Raw genomic sequence first — 20,757 nt, forward strand, 5'->3', positions numbered from 1 at the left:
ACATGATCAGCAGCTGTACCTTTTTCGGTTTTGTAATAAGAATATTTTTGTATGCCCTTCAAATTGGTTCAACTTTAATCTGTTTTGATGAAGATATATAATAATCACCGCGGTGCTGTGGCTCTGTGGCTGGAAGGTTGCCGGTTCAAATCCTGCAGCCGGCAGAGGAATCCTACTCCGTTGGGCCCCAGAGCAAGGCCCTTAACCCCAGCTGCTCCAGGGGCGCCATATAAATGGCAGACCCTGCGCTCTGACCCCAAGCTTCTCTCCCTGTCTGTGTGTCTCATGGAGAGCAAGCTGGGGTCTGTGAAAAGACAAATTCCTAATGCAAGAAATTGTATATGGCCAATAAAGTGATCCCATATCTTATCTTATCTTATCTTACTGTATGCTCATCATTCAGAACTTCATCCCCTCAGTCTTGCACATTGTTACATCAGATGCCCCCCCCCCCCCCCGGGCACAGCTGCCCACTGTGTGGAATTACAGAGAGAACAGAGTGTTTCCTCTGGGCACAGCCTCTGAAACTCTGAGCTGTCTAAGAATCTCTGAGCTTCTCAGAGAACACTGTGATACACGTCTTCACCAGCCTGCATTTGAACATGTGCATCAGGTTCATTTTATCATTTAAAAATCGTGTTTAACCATTTCCAGACCTATTTCTTTTTTTTTGGGGGCAAAATGAAGGAATAAGACCTAACCTTGAAATTCCTAAATCCACATAGATGACCCTTAGTTTCCTTCTTTTTTTTTGCTGTAACATAGTTTGTAGTGAAATGGTTCACAGCAGTGAACTAATTTTTTGTGCCCGAACATGAACTCGCAATGCCCCCTAGTGTACACACACAACATTTGAGCTACTGCAAATTCTGGCTCCTTTCCAGACTGCCAGGTGTCATTTATATTTAAGTCCTCTTCTAATATCTTTATTTCTTCTGATTCTTCGAATGTTCTCTGCTGTTGGATTTTAACTCATCATTGTTTCAACCTATAATCTTACCCCTCAGTAACAAGATGGAAGACGTTCTCCATAGTGCCGTAGTTGTAGTTCATGGCCTTTGTCGTGGTGTCTGGTTGCTCTCATGGCCTTCTTGTCTTTAGTGAGCTGGAGAGCTATGTGGATGAGCTGAAGAAAGACTCGGCCTCTGCCACCGTTCACAGAGCCGTCACCCTGAAGGATGTCGAAGACGGGGCTGTGAATCTGAGGAAAGTTGGGGAGTCCCTGGCTACACTCAAGGGTAAATAGGGTCTCCCGTTCCAAAGTTCCACTCCAGCTCCTTGCAGTGAATTAAAAAAAATGGATTAAAACAAAAGATACACCCATAGAAGGCTATTAACTTTCTCTGTTCTAACACCGCTGTGACTTACTGTAGCACATCTTAGATGCCTTTGCTCAATTTATTCACTGCAGACACAATAGAGGGTCCGTGAACCCATAATCGGACAGATGCTTGTTCCTGGGGATATGTGTGTACGTGTAGGTGCTGGTGTTCCTCACTCTATTGTAGGACACACACACACTCCGGGGCACTGTGTGCCTAAAAGTAGCAGCAGCTGTGTTCTAGTAGGGCTGCTCAGACCTTGCCTTAAAATCAACAGCGTTTTTTGTCTAAGCCCAGGGTTAATGAATAACCTGTTTTGGAAACCTGTCCAGTTTCCTCCCATGGTGACACATGGCTCAGTGTGTGACTGTCCGTGGGGGCTGGTAGCCGGGAGGAAACTGGAGCACCTCGAGTCAACCCGTGCAGACGCAGGGGGGCAGGCAGACCCGTCACAGGAGGAGCCCCCAGCCAGAATCATGCCGAGCAGCCAGACGCGCTGTGAGGCAGCACTGCAAATCAGCACCCGATCCCCTCCTTGACACCTCTTCTACAGAACTGGAAAAAAGCATTGGCAATATAGACAGCTGCTCAATTAGCTGCTACTAATAGTTTGTGTCTATTTGTCTTCTGTTTAGATATGCCGAAGCTCTGCAACTGAGTGCACTAAAGAGAAAACATCATAAGATATAAAATAGTCCATTTGGTTTACTTCATTGTAGTTCAATTAAATATAACTACTTATTTATCCTTGATTTAAATATTATAAACTCGTGTGACTATTCAATCTTGAATATTTAAACATTAAGCACAGAAGGAGATTAATATTGCATTTACATGCAGCTTGTTTGATGATGTATTTTGTATCGCTGTTAAAATACCGTAACAGTAATATTGGTCTGTAGACTATTAACAGAAAGTAAGTTGAGGAACACATGTACAACATCTGTTTTCTTTAGTGTATTTTTTTTTTTACTGGAATTAAGCTTGGACAGCATAATGTGTAGTGTAGACAAGTTGATTCTAAGAATAAAAAGGTAGTAAAAAAATGATTTCATGTATGTCAAACCGTTTAAGAGAACAGACATCTCGTGGAATTCTTTCCAGCTGAAAAGCTGGGTGTGTATAGACATAATAAGCACGTCAGAAAGACATGTTGTGACAACAAGTGTTTTCAGTCGCGCTGGCATGTAAAATCTGTCTCTGCGCTGTGCTGTTGGCTGCCGGCTGTGAGCAGCAGCGATGCTCGGGGCCGTGCAGCCGCAGACCGCTGACCCCGAGGGGCCGCGGCCCTTGTGCTTGCCCACAGGAGAGTTCCCTGCCCTGCAGGGCAAGATGAGGGCAGTGCTGCGCGTGGAAGTGGAGGCCGTCAAGTTCCTGAAGGAGGAGCCGCACAAGCTCGACAGCATGCTGAAAAGAGTCAAGACGCTGACCGAGATCCTCAGCGGTTTGAGAAGGTGAGCCTCCGTAGCTTTCCTCGTCTGCAGATGAATGCCTTTCGGTTTTCCGGTTCGAGAGGTCCAATGCAGAACGTCTGGGCGTGTATCACGGGTATTTGTCTTCTTACTGTCGCTATATTGAAGAATATTAACGGGGTTTTTTTTTAATTGTTCTCATTGTTGATTTAAGGTTTTGGAAATGGGGTGGAAAAAGGTTAAGAGCTGCCTACCCCAGGAGTATCAAGCATAAGACCCACGGGCTGGGATTAGTCTGCCAGTTCCATCCGCTTGGCCTGTGTGGCAGTTAGGGCCACGGCCGTTGATTGGGATTCGGGTCGTGTCTGGTCCGAGCCTGCAGAGCCCCCACCTGGAGCAGGGGCACTTGGTTGACATGCTTCATCTGTAAACCAGTTAGCTGCTTACCGAAGAGCAATAGCAATAGTTGTAGAATTGTATGTATATTCTGCTGGCCAGTTAATTATAGCATCACAGTTTACATTCTATCAGTGTTTATTAGTCTACATATAGATATTCAAAGGGAGAGTGAATTAAACCAGTTCATACCAATTAATTAAAGTTAAATAAGTAGTTTCTGTTGGAAACAATAGGAATTTCTTCTCTGGCTATGCCACTGGAGGCACATACATAGCTGATATTTATAATAATAGGCTTGACCCAATACATTTATCTTGCCGTCTTTAATATTAGGTTTAACTAAAATGTGGTTTTCTTGTAGTTTTATTCAATTTATCTGTGGATTCACTGAGGGGGGAAAAAAAGCTATAGATTGCAGAATCTGCTCACGTTGATATCTAATTTACTGGCAGTGGATTATAGCCAGCACACTGTAATCTTAAAGCCCAATAAAACTAAAAAGCTAAAGACTCTACTCTTGACCGAGCCACACTTTTTGAGAACTGAAGTTATTGAATCCATAATATCCATTATATCCATACAGTATATCCATAGTACCCATTTTCGGCAAGTTTGTCTCAGCGAGTAGCGTTTTTAACTGACAGTTTATTGATTTCACTGTTGTTGTGACAATAATATGAGCAACATTTGGGTTTGTGGCTCTCTTTCCTGGATAACGACCTTTGCTTGGGGGGGTTTGCTGTATATTCCGCAGGTATGCCACAGATAATCTTTTAAAAGGCTCCGAACCGACACAAGTCAAAACGACCCTCACGGAGAGCGTCGTGAGCTTCACTCCATCCGAGTCTCTGCCTGCTGTTGGCGTCCCCCCTCAAGAGCAGCCTGCACCCCAGCCTCCCTCTCCCACAGGCCTGCCGGAGCCCCAGAGCTCCTCCGTCAAATCGGAGGTCATGCCGGCTTCTCCCGTAGTGATTCACCACGTGCAGAGCTCTCCAGTGCACATCCAGCAGTCGCAGCACTCGGCGGCGCTGTTCCACCACTCCGGCAGCCCCCCCGCAGCCGCGGCGCCGGCCCCGGGCCTGGACTCCCCCCCCCTGCTGGCACGCGGCCGCCCGCAGAGCCCCGCTCCCAGCGGGCCACCAGGCCAGGAGGCCAGTGCTGCCCCAGTGCAGCAGCAGAGGGTCACCCGGACAGAGCAGACTGCCCCAGCGTCCCCAGCAGCCCCCAGCGCGGCGCAGAGCCTCTTCATCGAGGAGATCCACACCAGCCGGAGCAAGCACAGAGACAGGGCCGTGACCATTGAGGTAACGCAGGACCGCGCCGTGCTGGTGTGGACTGCAGTTACAGGATTAGGGTCCGGAGTGCGGGCCGGTTTAGGGAGAGAGGTGTGGATTCGAGTTTAAAGTGGCGTTTACCGATTGGATTGGGCCGGATTTAGGATCAGGGTAAGAGTCAATGCTGGGGCTGAAGTAGGGTTAGAGGAGCTGAAGGAGGGGAGTGGGGTCATTATAGGAGTGGTGGGTATCATTGAGTTAAGGTTAGAGTTATGGGTACACGTAGTGTTCCAGGTACTGTAAGTGTTCAAGGTTTTTATATATATATTGTGAATTTGGGCCCGAGTGTAAATTTGCATTTCAGTACAGATAATGTTTGTGAAATAGGGTTACTGCTAAACACACAGCTTTGGTTTAGATTTGAGATTAGTGCACAGATTGGACTGAGTTAAGAATAACAGTTCAATTAAAAACGGGGTCACTGTGTTCTCAATCACAGGCCCAATTCGTCTTCTGAACCCCAGCTGCTTTTTGTACATACAGCAGCTCAGAAACAGCTCTGATATATTCCTGCTCCAGGTTCCAGGTTCCAGCACATACCTGCTTTAATTTTAGCTTTAATGATCTGCCTGGGCTAATCCATGTCCTTAAATCACTTCAACAAGTGTAGCCCTAAAGTTTTCTGTTGACTGGACATGGGACAGTAAATCTACAGTGAAGAGGCGAATTGCCAAACCTTGCAGCTACTTTATATCACTTAGTGTGTGAATGTTTGACAGCCTGCAGTTTTTGTGTGTGATTTTGTATCTGAAATGCCTGAGGTCTTAGAAACCCTTCTTGTATTGCCATCACGAAAGTAATTGCTTAGCAGTGGGATGGATGCAGTCTGAGTGGTTGAGTTTGAGACTTAACCCTTCTCTTTTGTATGCATTTCCACACTAATACTGTTAAGACCTGAGGAGTAACTCCAGCTCATTATATCACTCCGGCTCTTAAACGTCTCTTCAGAACTGATTTTGTCGCTCTGTGACGAGGTGTGATGGCTCTCGCCTCACTGCTGAGGCTGAAGAGCTCAGGGGTGTTTTCTCACGCAGGCTGCAGAGAAGGAGTGGGAGGAGAAGCGGCAGAATATGGGCCACTATGACGGGAAGGAATTCGAGAAGCTGCTCCAGGAAGCTCAGGCCAACATGATGAAAGGCATACCCAACCTGGAAGTGGCGGCCGAGGCAGAGGCGCCGTCGGTTCCTCCACTGCCTCGCCAGGAGGAGGTGGATGCGGCCTCGACGCTGGAGCAGCCGTCAGGTAGGACACGGAGCCGCTGGGGCGAGCTGACAAACTCAGGGGGAGGAACAAGTGAAGGTTTATTCCGTGCTGAAAAGAGAATAAGGGAAACACCACGTTTCGGCTGTGGAGCCTTCTTCGGGTGTGAGCGAAGGGTGCTTCGGGCGCTCACAGTAAAGTGTGTTACTCAGCTTGTGTGTTCGTGATCCACTCACACCTTTTCTCTCAGCTTTTTCACATGTGCGCTGTCATCACAGCTACCCCTGACTGGTTATGGAGTTTGAATGGCATTAAAAAGAGCTGCCGGAGATATTTGTTGAAGGTCAAATTAGCCTTCCAAGAATGAATACTAGAAGAGGTGTCACATTTCATGAAAAGATGAATTCATAAAACAGTTTGCTTTAAATAAAGGCCCGGGGAGTGCAGAACTCACAGAACAGTTGTCTTTAAATAAAGACATAGAACTGAGCTGAATTTGCACAATAATTGGCTTTAAATAAAGACATGGAGCTGAGCAGGATTCACAAGCCAATTGGCTTTAAATAAAGGTGTGAGTGGAATTCACAGAGTAATTGGTTTGAAAAACATAATTTGAGACTTCAGAAATCATTCATTTTTATGATAAGAAGAAAGCTTTCAAGTATTTGAAAGCTTAATTGAAGTGAGGTTTGGCAAGAAGAAGAGTATGATTTAAAAGGGAAAAAGAAGGTGATAAGAAATTTTGATTGTTATTCAAAACGTTCATAATATTTCACATTAATAGTTTTTTACTTGGACTTTCCTATTGACAAATCCAAAGACCATTCAGAAAACTTAAAATATTTCTTAATTTTTTTGTTATTTTAGGTATTTGCTCTTCCTTTTTCAAAACTAGGGAATATATCAGTGTTTTGAACACCGGGACACCAGGAGTGTCCAGTCCAGGTTCTGGGGGGCTAGCGTGTGTCTGCTGGTTTTGATTCCAGCCGATCTCTTAATAAACTAAACCAGCTGGTTACTGGCTTACCTGAGCTTAGATTGAATTAAACAGCTTCTCCCAGCTCTTCAGCCCCTGTGGCATTGCAGAAGCCTCCCCTGATCTCCACTGTACAGATACTGTGTATTTCAAGGTTCATTAATTAGCATTAAACACACCTAATCAACTTGTCACTTTGAACATTTACAAACACAACAGACTAATTATACAGAGGAAGTTTCAGTTACGTGTCAGTGGTTTTTAAAAAGTCAAAACTTTCCACCAGTCACAGACCTAAAAGAAATATAGCCTTGCCAATTTTTTTTTTTACTTTTTTTTTTGCTCCCAAACAGTTGATGAACTGTACACATTCACTGAAATTACAAAGTTTTTTCCCCATGTCAGTGGCTGGCTTTGGGCTTCTATCCCTCTTATAAGGTCTCTCCAGTTATATACTTGTACTCGTCTCTGTCTGTGTCTTTAAAGAAGGTATAAAGAAGCTGTGTGCTGTAAAGCCTGTCTTACAGTGTTACAGTGATAAATTCCATTCAGTTTGTTACTGATGGCAAGGAATGAGAGAAATAGCTTTATTAAACTAAAATGTATAATTTTCACTCCTGCTCACTGCCCCCTAACTTATAAGGGTGTAATACACAACAGTTTTAGTTTATTGTGACAAAAACAAGGACTTGTACTGGAGCAGATGGAGGGGTGGGCGTTCGTACTGGGGGGGGGGGGGGTTGACTACCATATATGAGGTGCACAAAGTGAAGTTTTAATGGTTTAATTAGTCAATTCCGTATCTTCCTTCCAGAAACTACCACAAAAAATGTGGACATTTCCCCCCACCTAGAGTTCACAGGGCAGTTTGGGAAGCACGATCACTTAACAGAATTTCATGGACAATATCCCAAGAAAATTCACACTCTGTCAAAATTGTTTCATTACGTTTAAATTGTGTATCATGTGGCATTTAATTCTTTAAAATTGCACTTAATTATTTCCTTTAGCTGTTCTGTGAGGAGGACATCCTAAGTCAATGTGAAAGGCGGTCATTTTAAAGCATGGTTTAAATAATCTCTGGCGTTTAGCCCGACACCTTAATCTAAAGCAATTTACATTTATTACAGTTTTAATGAATTGGAAGATTATACATATTGTTGAAGTTACATCTGAGTGGTGGAACACAAAACTTGGAATACAACATAGTGCGACTGTGGATGAACTGAATAAGATCCTGCAAGATAAGGCGTTTTTGGGGCGTCCTTGGCTCACAGCTCTGTCACTTGCTCCCTGCTAATTTGAGAACTGTTAGCTCTTTTACAGTTTTTAAATCAAAAGACCTATCTGTTAAGTCAGGCTTTTCATTAGCGATTGCCTTTTCTCCTTTCTCCACGGTTTTTATCTCTGTCTTTCTTTATTTCCGCTCCATTCATTGTTATTTTGATTTTTCTTTTTCTCTTTTGTTCTACCCTGTAAATTGCTTCAAGCACAGTTGGTGTACAGGGACACTGAAGTCGATCTGTGCACCCCTGTAAGGTGAAGGACCCTACTTTACAGCTGTGTGCTCTGAGGTGTGCTCATACTGTTGACCTGCCTGTGGCTGTGGTTTGCATTACTGTAGAAATATGTGCTGTGGTGGGTGATGGCAGGGTCAGGTATCAGAACTGTAAAGCTGCTGTCTTACTGAGGAATGTAAACTCAGTGCAACAGGAGACTCTTTTATCAGAGTACGTCATGCGCTGTTGACATAGTCTTTGTTCTTGGTCTGCACATTGACCACAGAATCAAGCAGAGCGCTGGGTGATTTTGAACATGACACACTTCTTTCTTTTGGACTGGTTTTCACTTGACTGTAAAATCCCCCCTGCTGCTGTGAGACTGAGATTGTATTTCCAGTTGTCTGTAGGTGTGGGGGAGCTGCAGAGGTTCCATCTCTATAATGGCGTCACTATCCAAGTATTTGTTTTGCTTTTGTATCCCAGGGTCTGTTAGATGTTTGAGAAAATTAGCATCAATCAATATATAAATACGAGCCAAATTTAAATAAAATAGTGTTAGCTGCTATTCAGTGTTTTGGCACAGATGCAATATGGGTGAAGGCAGTTTAGGTCAGCCTGGAATTATGCAACCTGGAATTAGAACAGTGTCTGTGAGTCCCGTGTTCAAGCCACTGTGTCTTTGTGTCTGTCTCCAGTGGAGGAGGCTCCATACGCAGAGACCAGCGCTGACAAAGCTGGTAAGTCTCCACCCCCTCCCCCTCCCAGAAGGAGCTACCCTCCAGGCTCTGGCCTCACTACAGGAAGATCAGGGGAGGTTATCTTCACGCCCAGGAAGGAGGCTGCCTCCACTCAGGTATGCATGTTTCTCAAGGGGAACCGCAGTCCCCATTTCCCTGACCCGTTCTTAAATCTAGGTAACAAAATGAATTCATTGACGGTATAGAACATTTTTACAAATTCCGAATGAGGCACAAAATCGTGAACTTTGTGAAAGTACTGCAAGTTGCCATGCTGTCACGAACCCCTGGTCTCGCCACAGAAAGTTCATGGGAATTGTGAGACCAGTCACTGTAATGACTAATGTAACACGACGTACTGTACGAGTGATTAAGTACAGGTTGTGCAGCAGATATTTCACCACAGAAAGTTTCCAATGTGATCTGCATGTTAACAAATAAGTTCCATTTATTAGCAATTTTACAGTATGTGTATTATTTACCAGCAACACTGAATCCACTCTTGTTCCAGTGCTCTTTTCTGAAATAGCAGGTGTTTCTCTCAATTTATGCTTGAAATATCCCCCAATCTGACTCTGAAACAGATAATCTGCACTATTCAAACAGCAGTTTTATTATCCTTATGTTAAACTTTGTCTTAATGCAAATAACACAGGTCTTGACAAATCAGCACAGGGATTTATAATTGTAACATTTATAATTCAGGTAAACACTGGTACTAATAAGGAACAATGTACATTTAAATGATTAAGATTTAATGCTTTATCCATACATTAAAAGTTTCATTGGGCCTGTTGATGAATTACTTCCTTAAATAGTTTGAGATGATTGAAATAACGAAGCAAGGTGTGAGCTGACGTCACCTCTCAGGGAAGAATAGTTGTGAACGGCTGCTGTTTCTCCAGGCTGAGTGTGAAGAGGAAGGCACACAGGGGCACAACCAACCCTCCAAAGTCTCCTCTGAGAGCAGGGTGGCGGCTCGGAGCCCGCCGCCTGTCGCCGCCTCTGCCATCCCGGAGGACGAAGACGAGGGGGACAAGATCCTGGCCGAGCTGCAGGTAAAGACGGGCGTCCTCGATCGCACCTCCTGGAACGTTCTGTGTGCCTCTTGTTGAGCGCTCTGGTCTGGCAGGACTCGGTGTGTGCGTGTGAATACGGCACGGTCACAGAGCAGTAGACGTGAACGTGAACATGGTGACTCTAGATTGGACACTGCTTGGGCTCTGTGAAAAACCAGCCCTGCTACTTTTGGAGTCCATTTCAAATTAAACGAGGGTGACAGAAACAGTCCAATTAGCAGGGCTGATGAAACAGCTGTGTCGGAAGTCTAGCTGAGCTTTCCGTTCGCCTCATTTTGTATCAATTACAATGAGAGTAAATGCACAAAAATCTTCTTTTTGTTTTATGTGAAGATTACCAGAATACAACGGGCAACATTGATATTGTCTTGTGTAATAAGGTTTACAAATATTGTGATTCTCAGGCTGTAAAATCTCTTGCATTATTAGGTACTAATCTTATAACTTTTTATATGTGTGTATATGAGTGGTAATTCTCATTTTCCAGATATTTGTCTGAATTTATTGGCATTGACAGGCTTTTTGAAAAATGTTTCCCTTATGGTCAGCTCTCGCCCTGCATTTAATTGGTAGAGTAATGTTTTCTGTGTATCATAATAATGTCTGACAATTTGAATAAGCCTGTACAACATGTGATAAGCAAACTACATAGGGATGTTTTAGCCACATCTGCTTGGTTTGTATGTTCTTTACTCTGAATTGCAGTGTCAGCTTTACCACTGATGCTGTGCACAAACTCTGTGAGCCCCTTAAGTATTGCTGTCTTCACCGAAAAAGAGTACCAACTTCTTCGTCAGCTGTACAGAAAATGAATCAGGCTATATTGCTGTTGAGTTATAATGTGACATAAATATAACAGGTTCTTTGCTAGAATTTTTTTAAAAAGGTCTGTTTTTTCTATCTGTGGTAGAAAACACCCTTTCTGTGGGTTTTTGTAAGCTTAACCAGTGCTTGGTATTTGTTATTTGAAATCCTGTAATGGCACAAGGCCTGAGAAAAACAGTGATGGCTGACGTGTTTGTTATGAAGAGACTAGAGGAAAACCTCAGACGCCCATGTGGCTCCAGAGTCCCATGGGGGGCAGTATTTGTGTTGTAAATTTGAAAAAAAAATCATTTGAATAAAACCCGTGTATAAAACGGCCTCAGGATTCTAATCCCAAGTGTATCTTGATTTCTCAGGTTTTCCAGAAGTGCACTTTTACGGATGTAGGGGCAAAAAGTTTTGTTGAGCATACAAGAGTTGACCCCCAAGTCAGAGAGCTAAGGCCTGGAGCCTTAACGTCACCCAGAGAAAAGAAGGTAATATCCGTGGCGCCACTGAGCTTTGCCACCTGATTACCTGCTTCAGCCCACTGTCTGAGTGGGGCCTTTCCAGTCTTTACCCGGTGCTGCTCTGCCACCTTGCGTTTTTAACACCCTGGTGCAGCTTCCTTGGCGTGCTTGTTTTCCACTGTGTCTTCTGCTGTCCACAGGGTGCTCCCATTCTTTGTACTTCTGGGCCTGCATGAGCTCTTTCCTTCTAGAGACAGCCCTGTTTGAGCCAGTACCAGTGACCTAACTTTCCTTTTTGAATCATTTTGATGCAGTAAATATAAGAGCTTCACAGCACGCAGCTGCCCGTCAATCACATTCTCCTAAAACCTATTAACATCTTTTTAGAGCCAGCAAATTTCACCAGACTGGTCAGAGAGCAACACTTTTTGTTTCAGTGTCAATAAATTTGGCAACTTTTCAGTTAAGGTATCCATTACATGTCTTTAAACAATATACTGATGAAGGTAGTTGCATCAATGGCAATTCTAAAAGTTACATACCCCTAACCGCCTGCACTAAAGATTAGTTATTGTCACACGTCACCTTAATACTGTAAATGCAATTTGTAATAGTCTTAGAAAAGATCATACATTTTCTGTTATACCTCAGTAGTTCTTTATTCCAACAAATGGACAAAGGAATTGCAAGAATACAGTATACGTACCATGCATGAATAACTACTTCTATTATTTCTGTGAGCAATCAGGAACTCCTGTGGGTTCCATTAAAGTTGCTCTTGATGAGGCTCTGTTTTTAGGCTGTGTGCCTGACAGCAATGTCAGTAAGCCTGACTGGTGCTCTTGTAGTCTTGTTTCACAGTCTGAAATGTTGTGTGTATGCCACCCCTTCCGCTTTTTCTGTGATTGTTTACTGCTGGTATTTGAGCTTTGTGTTTGTTCAAATGGTGCTGAACTGTTACCGGGGTGAAACCATGCGCTGAATCTCTTCTCTTGCAGCAATAACTCCTGCGGGACCTCTGCCTGTCATCCTGCTGCTTATGTTACATATGAGTTTAATAAGTGAATGTGTTATCTTGCCTACTGAAGTATTAAAGTATAGTTAGTATTAAAATAAAGCTGAATCAATTCTGAAGCACTATAAACAAGCACATTTTAGGGTGTTTGAAAACATATGCATTGTCCATTCTTAAGCCATATTCATGCAGTAAATTTGTATCTTGGACACTTTCAGAGAAGAGTTTTATACATTGTTACATTGTCACATTTCAAATTGATGGAATATTTAATGATGAAATGGTTGGCTCCCAACGGCAGGACCCAATATTTTGGGAAAATTGACAAGTGTTTGAAGCAGCACAATGTGAGCTCTTTTCCATCTACACCTCATGTGGATACTTGAAAATATTTATTTTCATGTCATGATCCTTTTTAATAGTAGTTTAAATTAACGTGCATTTGCAAGCATGATGTCAGTTTCCTTATTCTGCGCATCTGTGTAACACATGACCTTATTTTGACTCTTATTAATGGAATCATTGTGAAAAAGATGTGATTGCTTCATGTAGGTTTAATAATGCGGGGGACTGAGGCTGTGATTTGTAAATGTCTGTCAGTTCATATCTCTGATCACGTTGAGTATCGCAAGATTAACTTTCATGATTTCTGTTACCTTGAGAAATACCCGATTCCTGTATCTAATCTTTCATCGGGCTGGCGCATTGTGTTTTTCTCATCTGGGGTGATCCGTTTACGATTGACAATGTTCAGTCAATTGCTGCAGCTTCATTAAGGAACATGAAAAAGACCTTTGCTAACCTGAAATGTCTTACTAAATTGTACATGCATACTAATAGTGGCTGTCTAAATTAATATTAAAATAAAGTTTCTGGTTTGTTTGCATTTGCAATATTTTGGTGTCTGTTCAGGTAAAATGAATGAACTTTCGTTTTCTTTCTAGACTAACATGCCAAACTCTTATAATGGTATTGCACTTTACATGACATATTAGGTTTACAAGCGTATTTTTCGTAATAAAATTTCCAATACATCGTGCTGGACACTGAGGAAATTGCAAAGTCAAATGAACAGAGATTATAACTGCATGATAATGAAGAAAATGATCTGTTGTGAGGCATAACTACTGTTCCACGTTTTCACTGTTTATTTTACAATGACACCCCCTTTTAAAGTGCATTTAGACTGGTCTTCACAGTGCATCCCAGTGTAGCAATACTTATTCCTTGCTCTCCAAGTATTGTATCTTTCCTGTCATTAACTGTAATTCCAATAACCGTAACTGTGATTTTATGATCATTTATCAACATTCATTTATGATCTTAAAATTCTGTTGGATATCAGGGGCAAAAATAAATGAGCAACCATATAGTGCATATCAATTGGGAAACTGAACACAAGTTAAACAGCCTCTGGGATTAATGATCGGCATCACCTATAAACTCTTTCTGAAAAAAATTGTTTGATAATCAGAGGAGATTTAGTGCGATTAACTGGAAAAGGGAATCTGTGAAAGTTTAACGGGATGTCACACAAAGAAAAGTAAACACCATAAAATGTGGAACAATGGCTAAAAGGCACTTTTTTTTACCCCCAAATCATGACTTTAATATAAATCCACTGTCGTTGTCAAATGTCATTACATTTTTTTCCCTACTAGCAAATACTGAGGGTCGCACTTTTAAAACTGCTAAATGTAACACCACCAGCTGAAATGGCTATTTGCCGTCACCAAAACTTTTTTGCTTTTTATGTTTAACTTTTACTTCATGCTAACTCCTGTACGTGGGGCGCTGGAGAAGGTGTTACTCGGTCTTGCAGTGAGTCAGTGTAATCCTAATCTAGGTGTAGGGCCCTTGGTCATTTCTGAAGGTCCGTAGAAAACCTGTTGGACACTGGATCCCAGAAATTCAGATATCCCAGTTTTGGGGTTATGTGACCTGCTTTGAAGAGAAAAATGTAGCTACAGTGTTCCAAAAATCTTGTTAGGCATTCATTTTTACAACTGGCAAAACCTCATAATACATTTAATTTGGACTCTTGCTTTCAGCCAAAGTTACTTCATTCTTTTTTCCCCCTAACTGTTTTTATTGCCCAATGCTTCTTTGAGAGCCCAGATGCACTCATTCTTAGTATAAATAGCATACATTAGCGCAAATAGAGTACTTTAGTCCATCTGGGTCTTGCACAGAAAGCACTTGTGCAATAATATTGTCCTCATAAACTGTCCTAGCAGAGTGTGGAGGTGCTCCATGAAGAGAAACAGTCGAGCACTGATGAAAATGGGAACGACACCGTGCTGCAGACTCAAGGGGTAGGTCAACTTTGTGCTGCACCCCTTCCAATACGTCTTTCTTTGAGTTGGCATTTTTTATCTTGGTGCTCGATTTAACATATTGTTTTCTCTTTTGCAGGTAATATATTATGTCACCGGTCAACTTCCCAAAGAGCTACCTTCGGTAGAAATGGAAGACCATAAGGAACGCAGAGAATTCTACAGTGAAACAACACTTTCTTCTTCACAGGTTGCCAGTGTGAATGCTTATGAAATTTCAGAAAGTCAGCGGTTAGGGACAGATGAGATTCCTGTTCTCTCAGAGCATTCATTGAGGGGAGGCCAAGAAACCTTTTACACCCCAGAGCATCAGGTGCAGATAGTGTATACAGAATCCCATCAGGAAGATGGTTACTTGGCAGACGCACCTAGAAGTATTCCTCAGCTGGATACAGGAAGCAAGGAGGAGCACTGTGTTGAGATTGTGTCTCATCAAGTCAGCGTTGACAAGCATGTAGTGTCGGTTTCTGTCGAGGAAGGTGGTTTTCGTAATGAAATGCTGGTGGCTGCAGAAGGACCTTTAGTCCTTGACCGTGATGCTTCCCCGACTCCAGAGTCAGTACAAGAAGGTGCAGAAAGTGAATGCAGCAAACAGGTAGTTATGAGACCTTCAAAAGGTAGAGTAAGGTGTGCTGAAGAAGCAGAGTCAAACTCAAGCTCTCCCAGTGAAGAACTCCCTTCTCCTACAGATAACATAGCCTTCATGATAACTGACACAAAAGTGCAGGCTTTGTCCTGTGGAGAGTATGAGGAAATAGTCAACACCAAAGGAGAAAACATCCAGACTGTGAATGTGGATAACAACAAGGAAATGACAACCCAGGATAACAGCTTTGACAAGAAGCCAGTGATCATCATATTTGATGAGCCAATGGACATCCGTTCAGCCTACAAGAGACTGTCCACTATATTTGAGTGTGAAGAGGAGCTGGAGAGGATGTTGGCTGAGGAAAGGATTGAGGAGGAAAACGAGGATGCAGAGGACGTTTCCTTGGACAGCAAAGATCGTGCTGGGGAAGGCAAAGAAAATGAAAGAGATGGCATATTGAATGTATCCGCTACTCAGAGCGATCCTTACACCTCCAGTGTGGTTAAAGAAGAACACGGTGGGTTGCAGGACCCCTTGAACACAGAGACAGACGATTCCAAATCCCAGTTTGCAAATGACGGCAAACAAGATGCCAAGAAAAAGTTTAAGTTCAAGTTCCCTAAAAAGCAGCTCGCGGCTCTGACTCAAGCCATTCGCACAGGTACGAAGACGGGCAAGAAGACCCTTCAGGTCGTTGTGTACGAAGAGGAGGAAGAGCTGGATGGGACTGTGAAGCAACAAAAGGAAGCCAAGAGATTTGAAATCAGCCGGACGAAGCCTAAAGCCGACTCGGCCACCGCCCCCCTCACCGCTGTGACGAAGAATGTGACGGTCGTCCAGCAGGGCTCATCTGATTCCCACCACAGGACCGACGAGATCCGGAAGAATACCTACAAGACCCTCGACAGCCTGGAGCAAACCATAAAGCAGCTAGAGACAACGATCAGTGAAATGGGCCCCAGATCACCCGAGGAAACATCTTTCGAGGAATCTAAAGCGTACTCCATTCAGATGGCTGAATCCTTAGGCAAAGATTTGCTGCCAGAGGAACACGGTTCCATGCAGGAGTTACCCCCCCCTGTCTATCAGCCCCATAAGGCTGCGCATCATAAGAAGCATAAACCACAGCTTCTCCCAAGACCCGCTGCCATCCCCACCACCAGCGATCAGGTCTCATTTTAGCTCTTCTTGCTTCAAGGTGGCTTGGTTTCTTTGGGTCTTTTCTAACAGCTGATTCTACCGATGATTAATACATTTTGCAGGTGCTGGGAAATGCTGGGAGACCTGTGCTTTTAACCTTCTGGTGTGATTACAGTTGACATAATCGCGAACTGGCAATTTTTTAAGGGTTGCTGAATTTTGATTTTTCTGCTAAAACTCTAACCCCATATTTAGGCAGTGGAAATCTTTTTGTTGTTGTTGTTGTTGTTCTAGAAGCACTGTGTTGTCCTCTTGATTGTGTTTTTACTTGCGCATGTCGGTTTTCTGGTTGGGTAACTGGTGCATGAGGTTTGTCGTCTCCCTTGTTGGCAATCATGAATGTAAGATGAACGGTTTGTTCCGTCTTCTGTTTTCGCCCATTTCCTTGCAGAGCACCAGTGTTACTACATCTACCAGTCGGATGCCAGTGCCTATGTCCGCAAAATCCAGACAGCAGCCAGGGGGTTCGGAAAAAGCAGGAAAGCAGCAAAAACTGCAGGATCCTCAGAGGCAGTTCCGACAGGTAGTTTTACTGTAGAGGCTTGAAAAAAGGATTTTCATTCGTTATGACACAATTAGACAAAAACAAAAAAAAAACAAATATAGTACAGAGAATTGGGAATCTGTAAAAACCAAAGCTTTTAAGTTGCTGAAGTGTTCTGTTAATCCTAATCGACCACACCAATCTGGATCTGTTGATGTCTGTTTCACCTGCTTGGATGGCATGTTTCCAGACTTTTGACTGTTACCTGCAACACTTCCACCATACGCTTGTGCATGTCTGCAGCGTTAACTTCTTTTGCTGTGTTAACGGAAAATTAAAAAAAAAGCAGCACAAAAAGAAGAATCGTGCCTGTGGCCAACAACCGAGATGTCCTTACGTCAGATTTGCAAACGGCTCATATCCCGTCGTTAGAGTTACGGTTCCCTGCAAGGAATACGATGCTTGACCTAAACACAGCCCTACTAACTGCTGTTCGACACCGGACGCTGTCCTCCTGCAAGGCATTCACAGTTCGCCCACTTCCTTCCCACAGTGCATGGCAATCCCAGTTACTAACAGGGGCAACCACACTCGCACCACGTCTCCCCTTTCTGCCTGTTCTCCGTAGTAACCTTTTTCTCCAGGTCTGATACTAATAACTAAGGGTGAAATGACAAATCATTTAGTCTGTTAACTCTGTCTGTCTTTATTTTTAAAATTCGTTAAGAAAAAGAACATGCTGAAACACACTTTCCGCAAGCCCGAACCCTTTAATGGTTTACAGTGTTGTCTGGCTTTTTATTTGTTTTCCTTTTTTTTTTGACAAACCATATCTCCTGGCATCTTTGTTTACAGGCTAACGGAAGTGCTAAGAAAGCTGGTGGGGATTATAAAGCTACTTCCCCTCCTTTACCTGCTTCTAAGATCCCAGCCTTTTCTTCCAGCTCTGGGAAAAGCAGTACTTTGTCTGCTTCCAGCTCAGATGCTACTAACCCTGTTGTTTCCTCTTCCAAGTCTTCCATCCCCTCTCCCAGCCTCCTGAACTCACACGCCACCCGTTCGGCTCCCCACCACCCCCCGGCACCCACCCACATCCCCTCTCTGTCTAACGGCTCTCTCAAGCCCCAAAGCCCCACTCACACCGGTAAAGGTCACAATCTTTCGTTCTCGCCACAGAACCAAAACGGCCGACCACCCCCTTCCTCTTCCTTCTCCCCTTCCTCCTCCTACTCCCCCTCGGCCCCTTCCCCCGTCTCCCACACTTCCTTGAGTCAAGGTGCGAAGAGCATCCGGACAATACACACACCCAGCTTCATCAGCTACAAGCCACAGAACGGGAACAGCAGCAAATCCTCACTGCCGTCTTCATCGTCCAAGGACGCAGCGTAACCTTTTATCTGAAAGAGAAGCCTGAAAGGGGACACAACGTGCTTTGCATACTGATTTTGTTGTGTAAATATTTGAGTTTGATTTGTTTCTTTTTTTTTCATGCTTTTAATTTTGTTTTTACTTGGGCCTTCGCTGCATGTTGTTCTCCGGAGATTCATACACAGTAAATAGACGAAAAAGGTTCAGAAATGCAGTTAATGGTGTGGCTCTGCTCAGGAGGTGTTACAATGAATGAGCTCCGAAAAGCTGTTTCGTTTGACGACAGGTTTTGTTCTTGCTGAATTCTATTTAAAAAGCATTTCTAATACATTTTTTAAAAAGACATAAAAATACATACAGTAAAATTAAAAAAATGATCCATGAATACGATAAAAAAAGATAACTAGGAGGAGTTGTTCATTTTGATTTTAGTTTTATTTGCCAACAAATACTAATTCATTTTACTGCTTTACCGCCCAGCTAATTTACAAACATTTTGTGTTGGTAGCTTTTCCATGCACTGCCAGGTTCTTTTAAAAATAGTATATAATATACTTGGTTTTAGGAGACGCTATTCTGTGTTTTAGTAGTCATTCCTGTTTGCCAAAGTTATTTGTACTTCACTTCCAAATTATACTTATATATTGATTAAAACACTGTGTGGAAATTTTAAGTTTAAAGCTTGGGGTAAAACCCAATTTTACCTTAAGATTTTCAGTAGCTTTACAGATATGTGCTACTTACGTTCATGGTTCTTGGTGTTTAAATGTATACTAAATGACAGCAATTTACAGTGAAGTAAACCTGTGTATATAAATGCTTATATATTCTTTGGGAAACTTAGTATAGTTTTGTTAACATACCAAAGTTTATTTCTATGCATGCCTTTTAAGATATTTTAGATGAGGTGTTGATGCTAATGTAAAAGAGTATGTTTGCACAGATAGATTTTGTAAATATTTTTCTTTCTTTTTGTAAAGCTTTAAACCATATTGTACGATAAAGCGCTCTGGAAAAGAGAATTGTGAAGGTATTAAAAAATATAAATAAAGGGCTGCATGCTAGTGCATTTTTGTTTTATTCTTTTATCCCTTAGCATTAGAGTATTCTAGCAGGAGCATATACATATATTTACCCAAGTGCTGAGACCTTGTGCATAAATCATTTTATTAGGTGACATCCTCAGCAATACTTCTGGGGTACCGCTGAGCTTTCTCCTCATCAAATTCCAGTCCTCTTTTGGCAGCTACTGGTTTCATTTGAACATCTCAATCTTGAGAAACCTATATGAGCTAGGGGTTTACACCCAGGGTTTCATTCTTCATTTACCACGAGATGAGTGCGCTGTTGGCAATGATTCAGCCACTTCAGAACAATCGAAGACGGACAGCACTACGTGATCCAGAAGTGCACAAGCTATAGACAAGGGAAGGGTGAACAGGGAGATACACACACAGGTAAAATAGATTACCTACTAGAGGTTATATTTTTCCCCAATGTTTAGCAGTAGAAGAACAGTAAACGTTGCAGAGATGTGGAAATGTTTTGGATTACAGGGAAGTGGCTGGGCTATTTATCCAGGATGGAACAGCTATTATAGCACAGGCCAATGGGGGGGGGGCCCAACTGATAAATAAAATACAGTATAAGCACAGGGGAGCCAGAAATGGTAAAGAAATCTTTCACTTAAGAAAGCAGGATAGTATTCATGGGCCACTTCTTGCTGGTTTGCAAGACTATCAATACCCAACCAGCACCAGCAGCAGTGGATATAAACCAACAGGATCTATGACAGGGTGTCTCCATTAGTCTGTTTGCATGTTCAATAAGCAGCAGTGGGTGGATGAACAGGTGCCATAAATTGTAGTGAGCATGTAGAGAAACATGACACACATGCCTGCCGAGCTGAACATTCATTACTGGAATGCACTTAAGGCAGCATAACTGCTTTATAATATACATGGCCAAAGTGAGTCTGATTGAACATTTCAGTTTTACAAATTGTAAGAGCAGTGGTCTTCTGACAGTCAAAAGGAATGAGGGTATACCACAGGGATCTTTACTAGGTGCACTGCTTTTCTTAATTCATAGCAGTGATCTAGAGTTTTTGTACAGCTAGTAAACAAGTTAATATTGGTAGATATTACTACATTAAGAGCACTAGCAAACACTAGAAGCAGCAAAAGAAATTCAAAAGATAACACCAGGAAGGTACCATTTAATGTAGACAAGTGCAGGGTTTGCTTACCTGCTTTTAAAACTAAACTAAAGTGACTACTGAAAAAAAACATTTACAAATACATGGACAATACCAGAATAAGGAAAAGATTAAGAAATGGAGTATGGTTTTTATTCTCGTTGTTAAATTTCTTTAAACCTCATCATTCCTGATAGTGTAGTGTGCATGTGCATGGTTCTTGTATGCTTAAAGCTGCAATATAGCTGTGGTGTTGCATCCAGACTATTGGGATTTCAAATGCTTTTTGTGCAAAAGGAAAGAAACATTTCTGTGCCAATGACTTTACATACA

At 42.6% G+C, this 20,757-nt stretch overlaps 1 protein-coding gene across 11 annotated transcripts in view; it reads left to right on the top strand.

The window, feature by feature from the left end:
* LOC148831729 (sickle tail protein homolog) overlaps nucleotides 1-19,291 on the top strand; it is a 279,568-nt gene extending 260,277 nt beyond the window's left edge. For 10 of the 11 annotated variants that reach the window (XM_088918250.1, XM_088918248.1, XM_088918249.1 and 7 more), the window contains 11 exons: nucleotides 1,102-1,238; nucleotides 2,629-2,776; nucleotides 3,888-4,437; nucleotides 5,502-5,709; nucleotides 8,841-8,998; nucleotides 9,788-9,940; nucleotides 11,143-11,262; nucleotides 14,485-14,565; nucleotides 14,666-16,345; nucleotides 16,767-16,898; nucleotides 17,715-19,291. In XM_088918250.1, coding sequence (XP_088774376.1) covers nucleotides 1,102-1,238; nucleotides 2,629-2,776; nucleotides 3,888-4,437; nucleotides 5,502-5,709; nucleotides 8,841-8,998; nucleotides 9,788-9,940; nucleotides 11,143-11,262; nucleotides 14,485-14,565; nucleotides 14,666-16,345; nucleotides 16,767-16,898; nucleotides 17,715-18,248 — 3,901 coding nt within the window. In that variant the 3' untranslated portion in view covers nucleotides 18,249-19,291. The remainder of the gene's footprint in view (nucleotides 1-1,101; nucleotides 1,239-2,628; nucleotides 2,777-3,887; nucleotides 4,438-5,501; nucleotides 5,710-8,840; nucleotides 8,999-9,787; nucleotides 9,941-11,142; nucleotides 11,263-14,484; nucleotides 14,566-14,665; nucleotides 16,346-16,766; nucleotides 16,899-17,714) is intronic. The other variant, XM_088918257.1, reaches the window with a different exon arrangement.
* The last annotated feature ends 1,466 nt before the right edge of the window (nucleotides 19,292-20,757 follow it).

The sequence above is a fragment of the Atractosteus spatula genome, chromosome 6, assembly GCF_055471065.1.
Source record: "Atractosteus spatula isolate fAtrSpa1 chromosome 6, fAtrSpa1.hap1, whole genome shotgun sequence".
Taxonomy (NCBI): Eukaryota; Metazoa; Chordata; class Actinopteri; order Semionotiformes; family Lepisosteidae; genus Atractosteus; species Atractosteus spatula.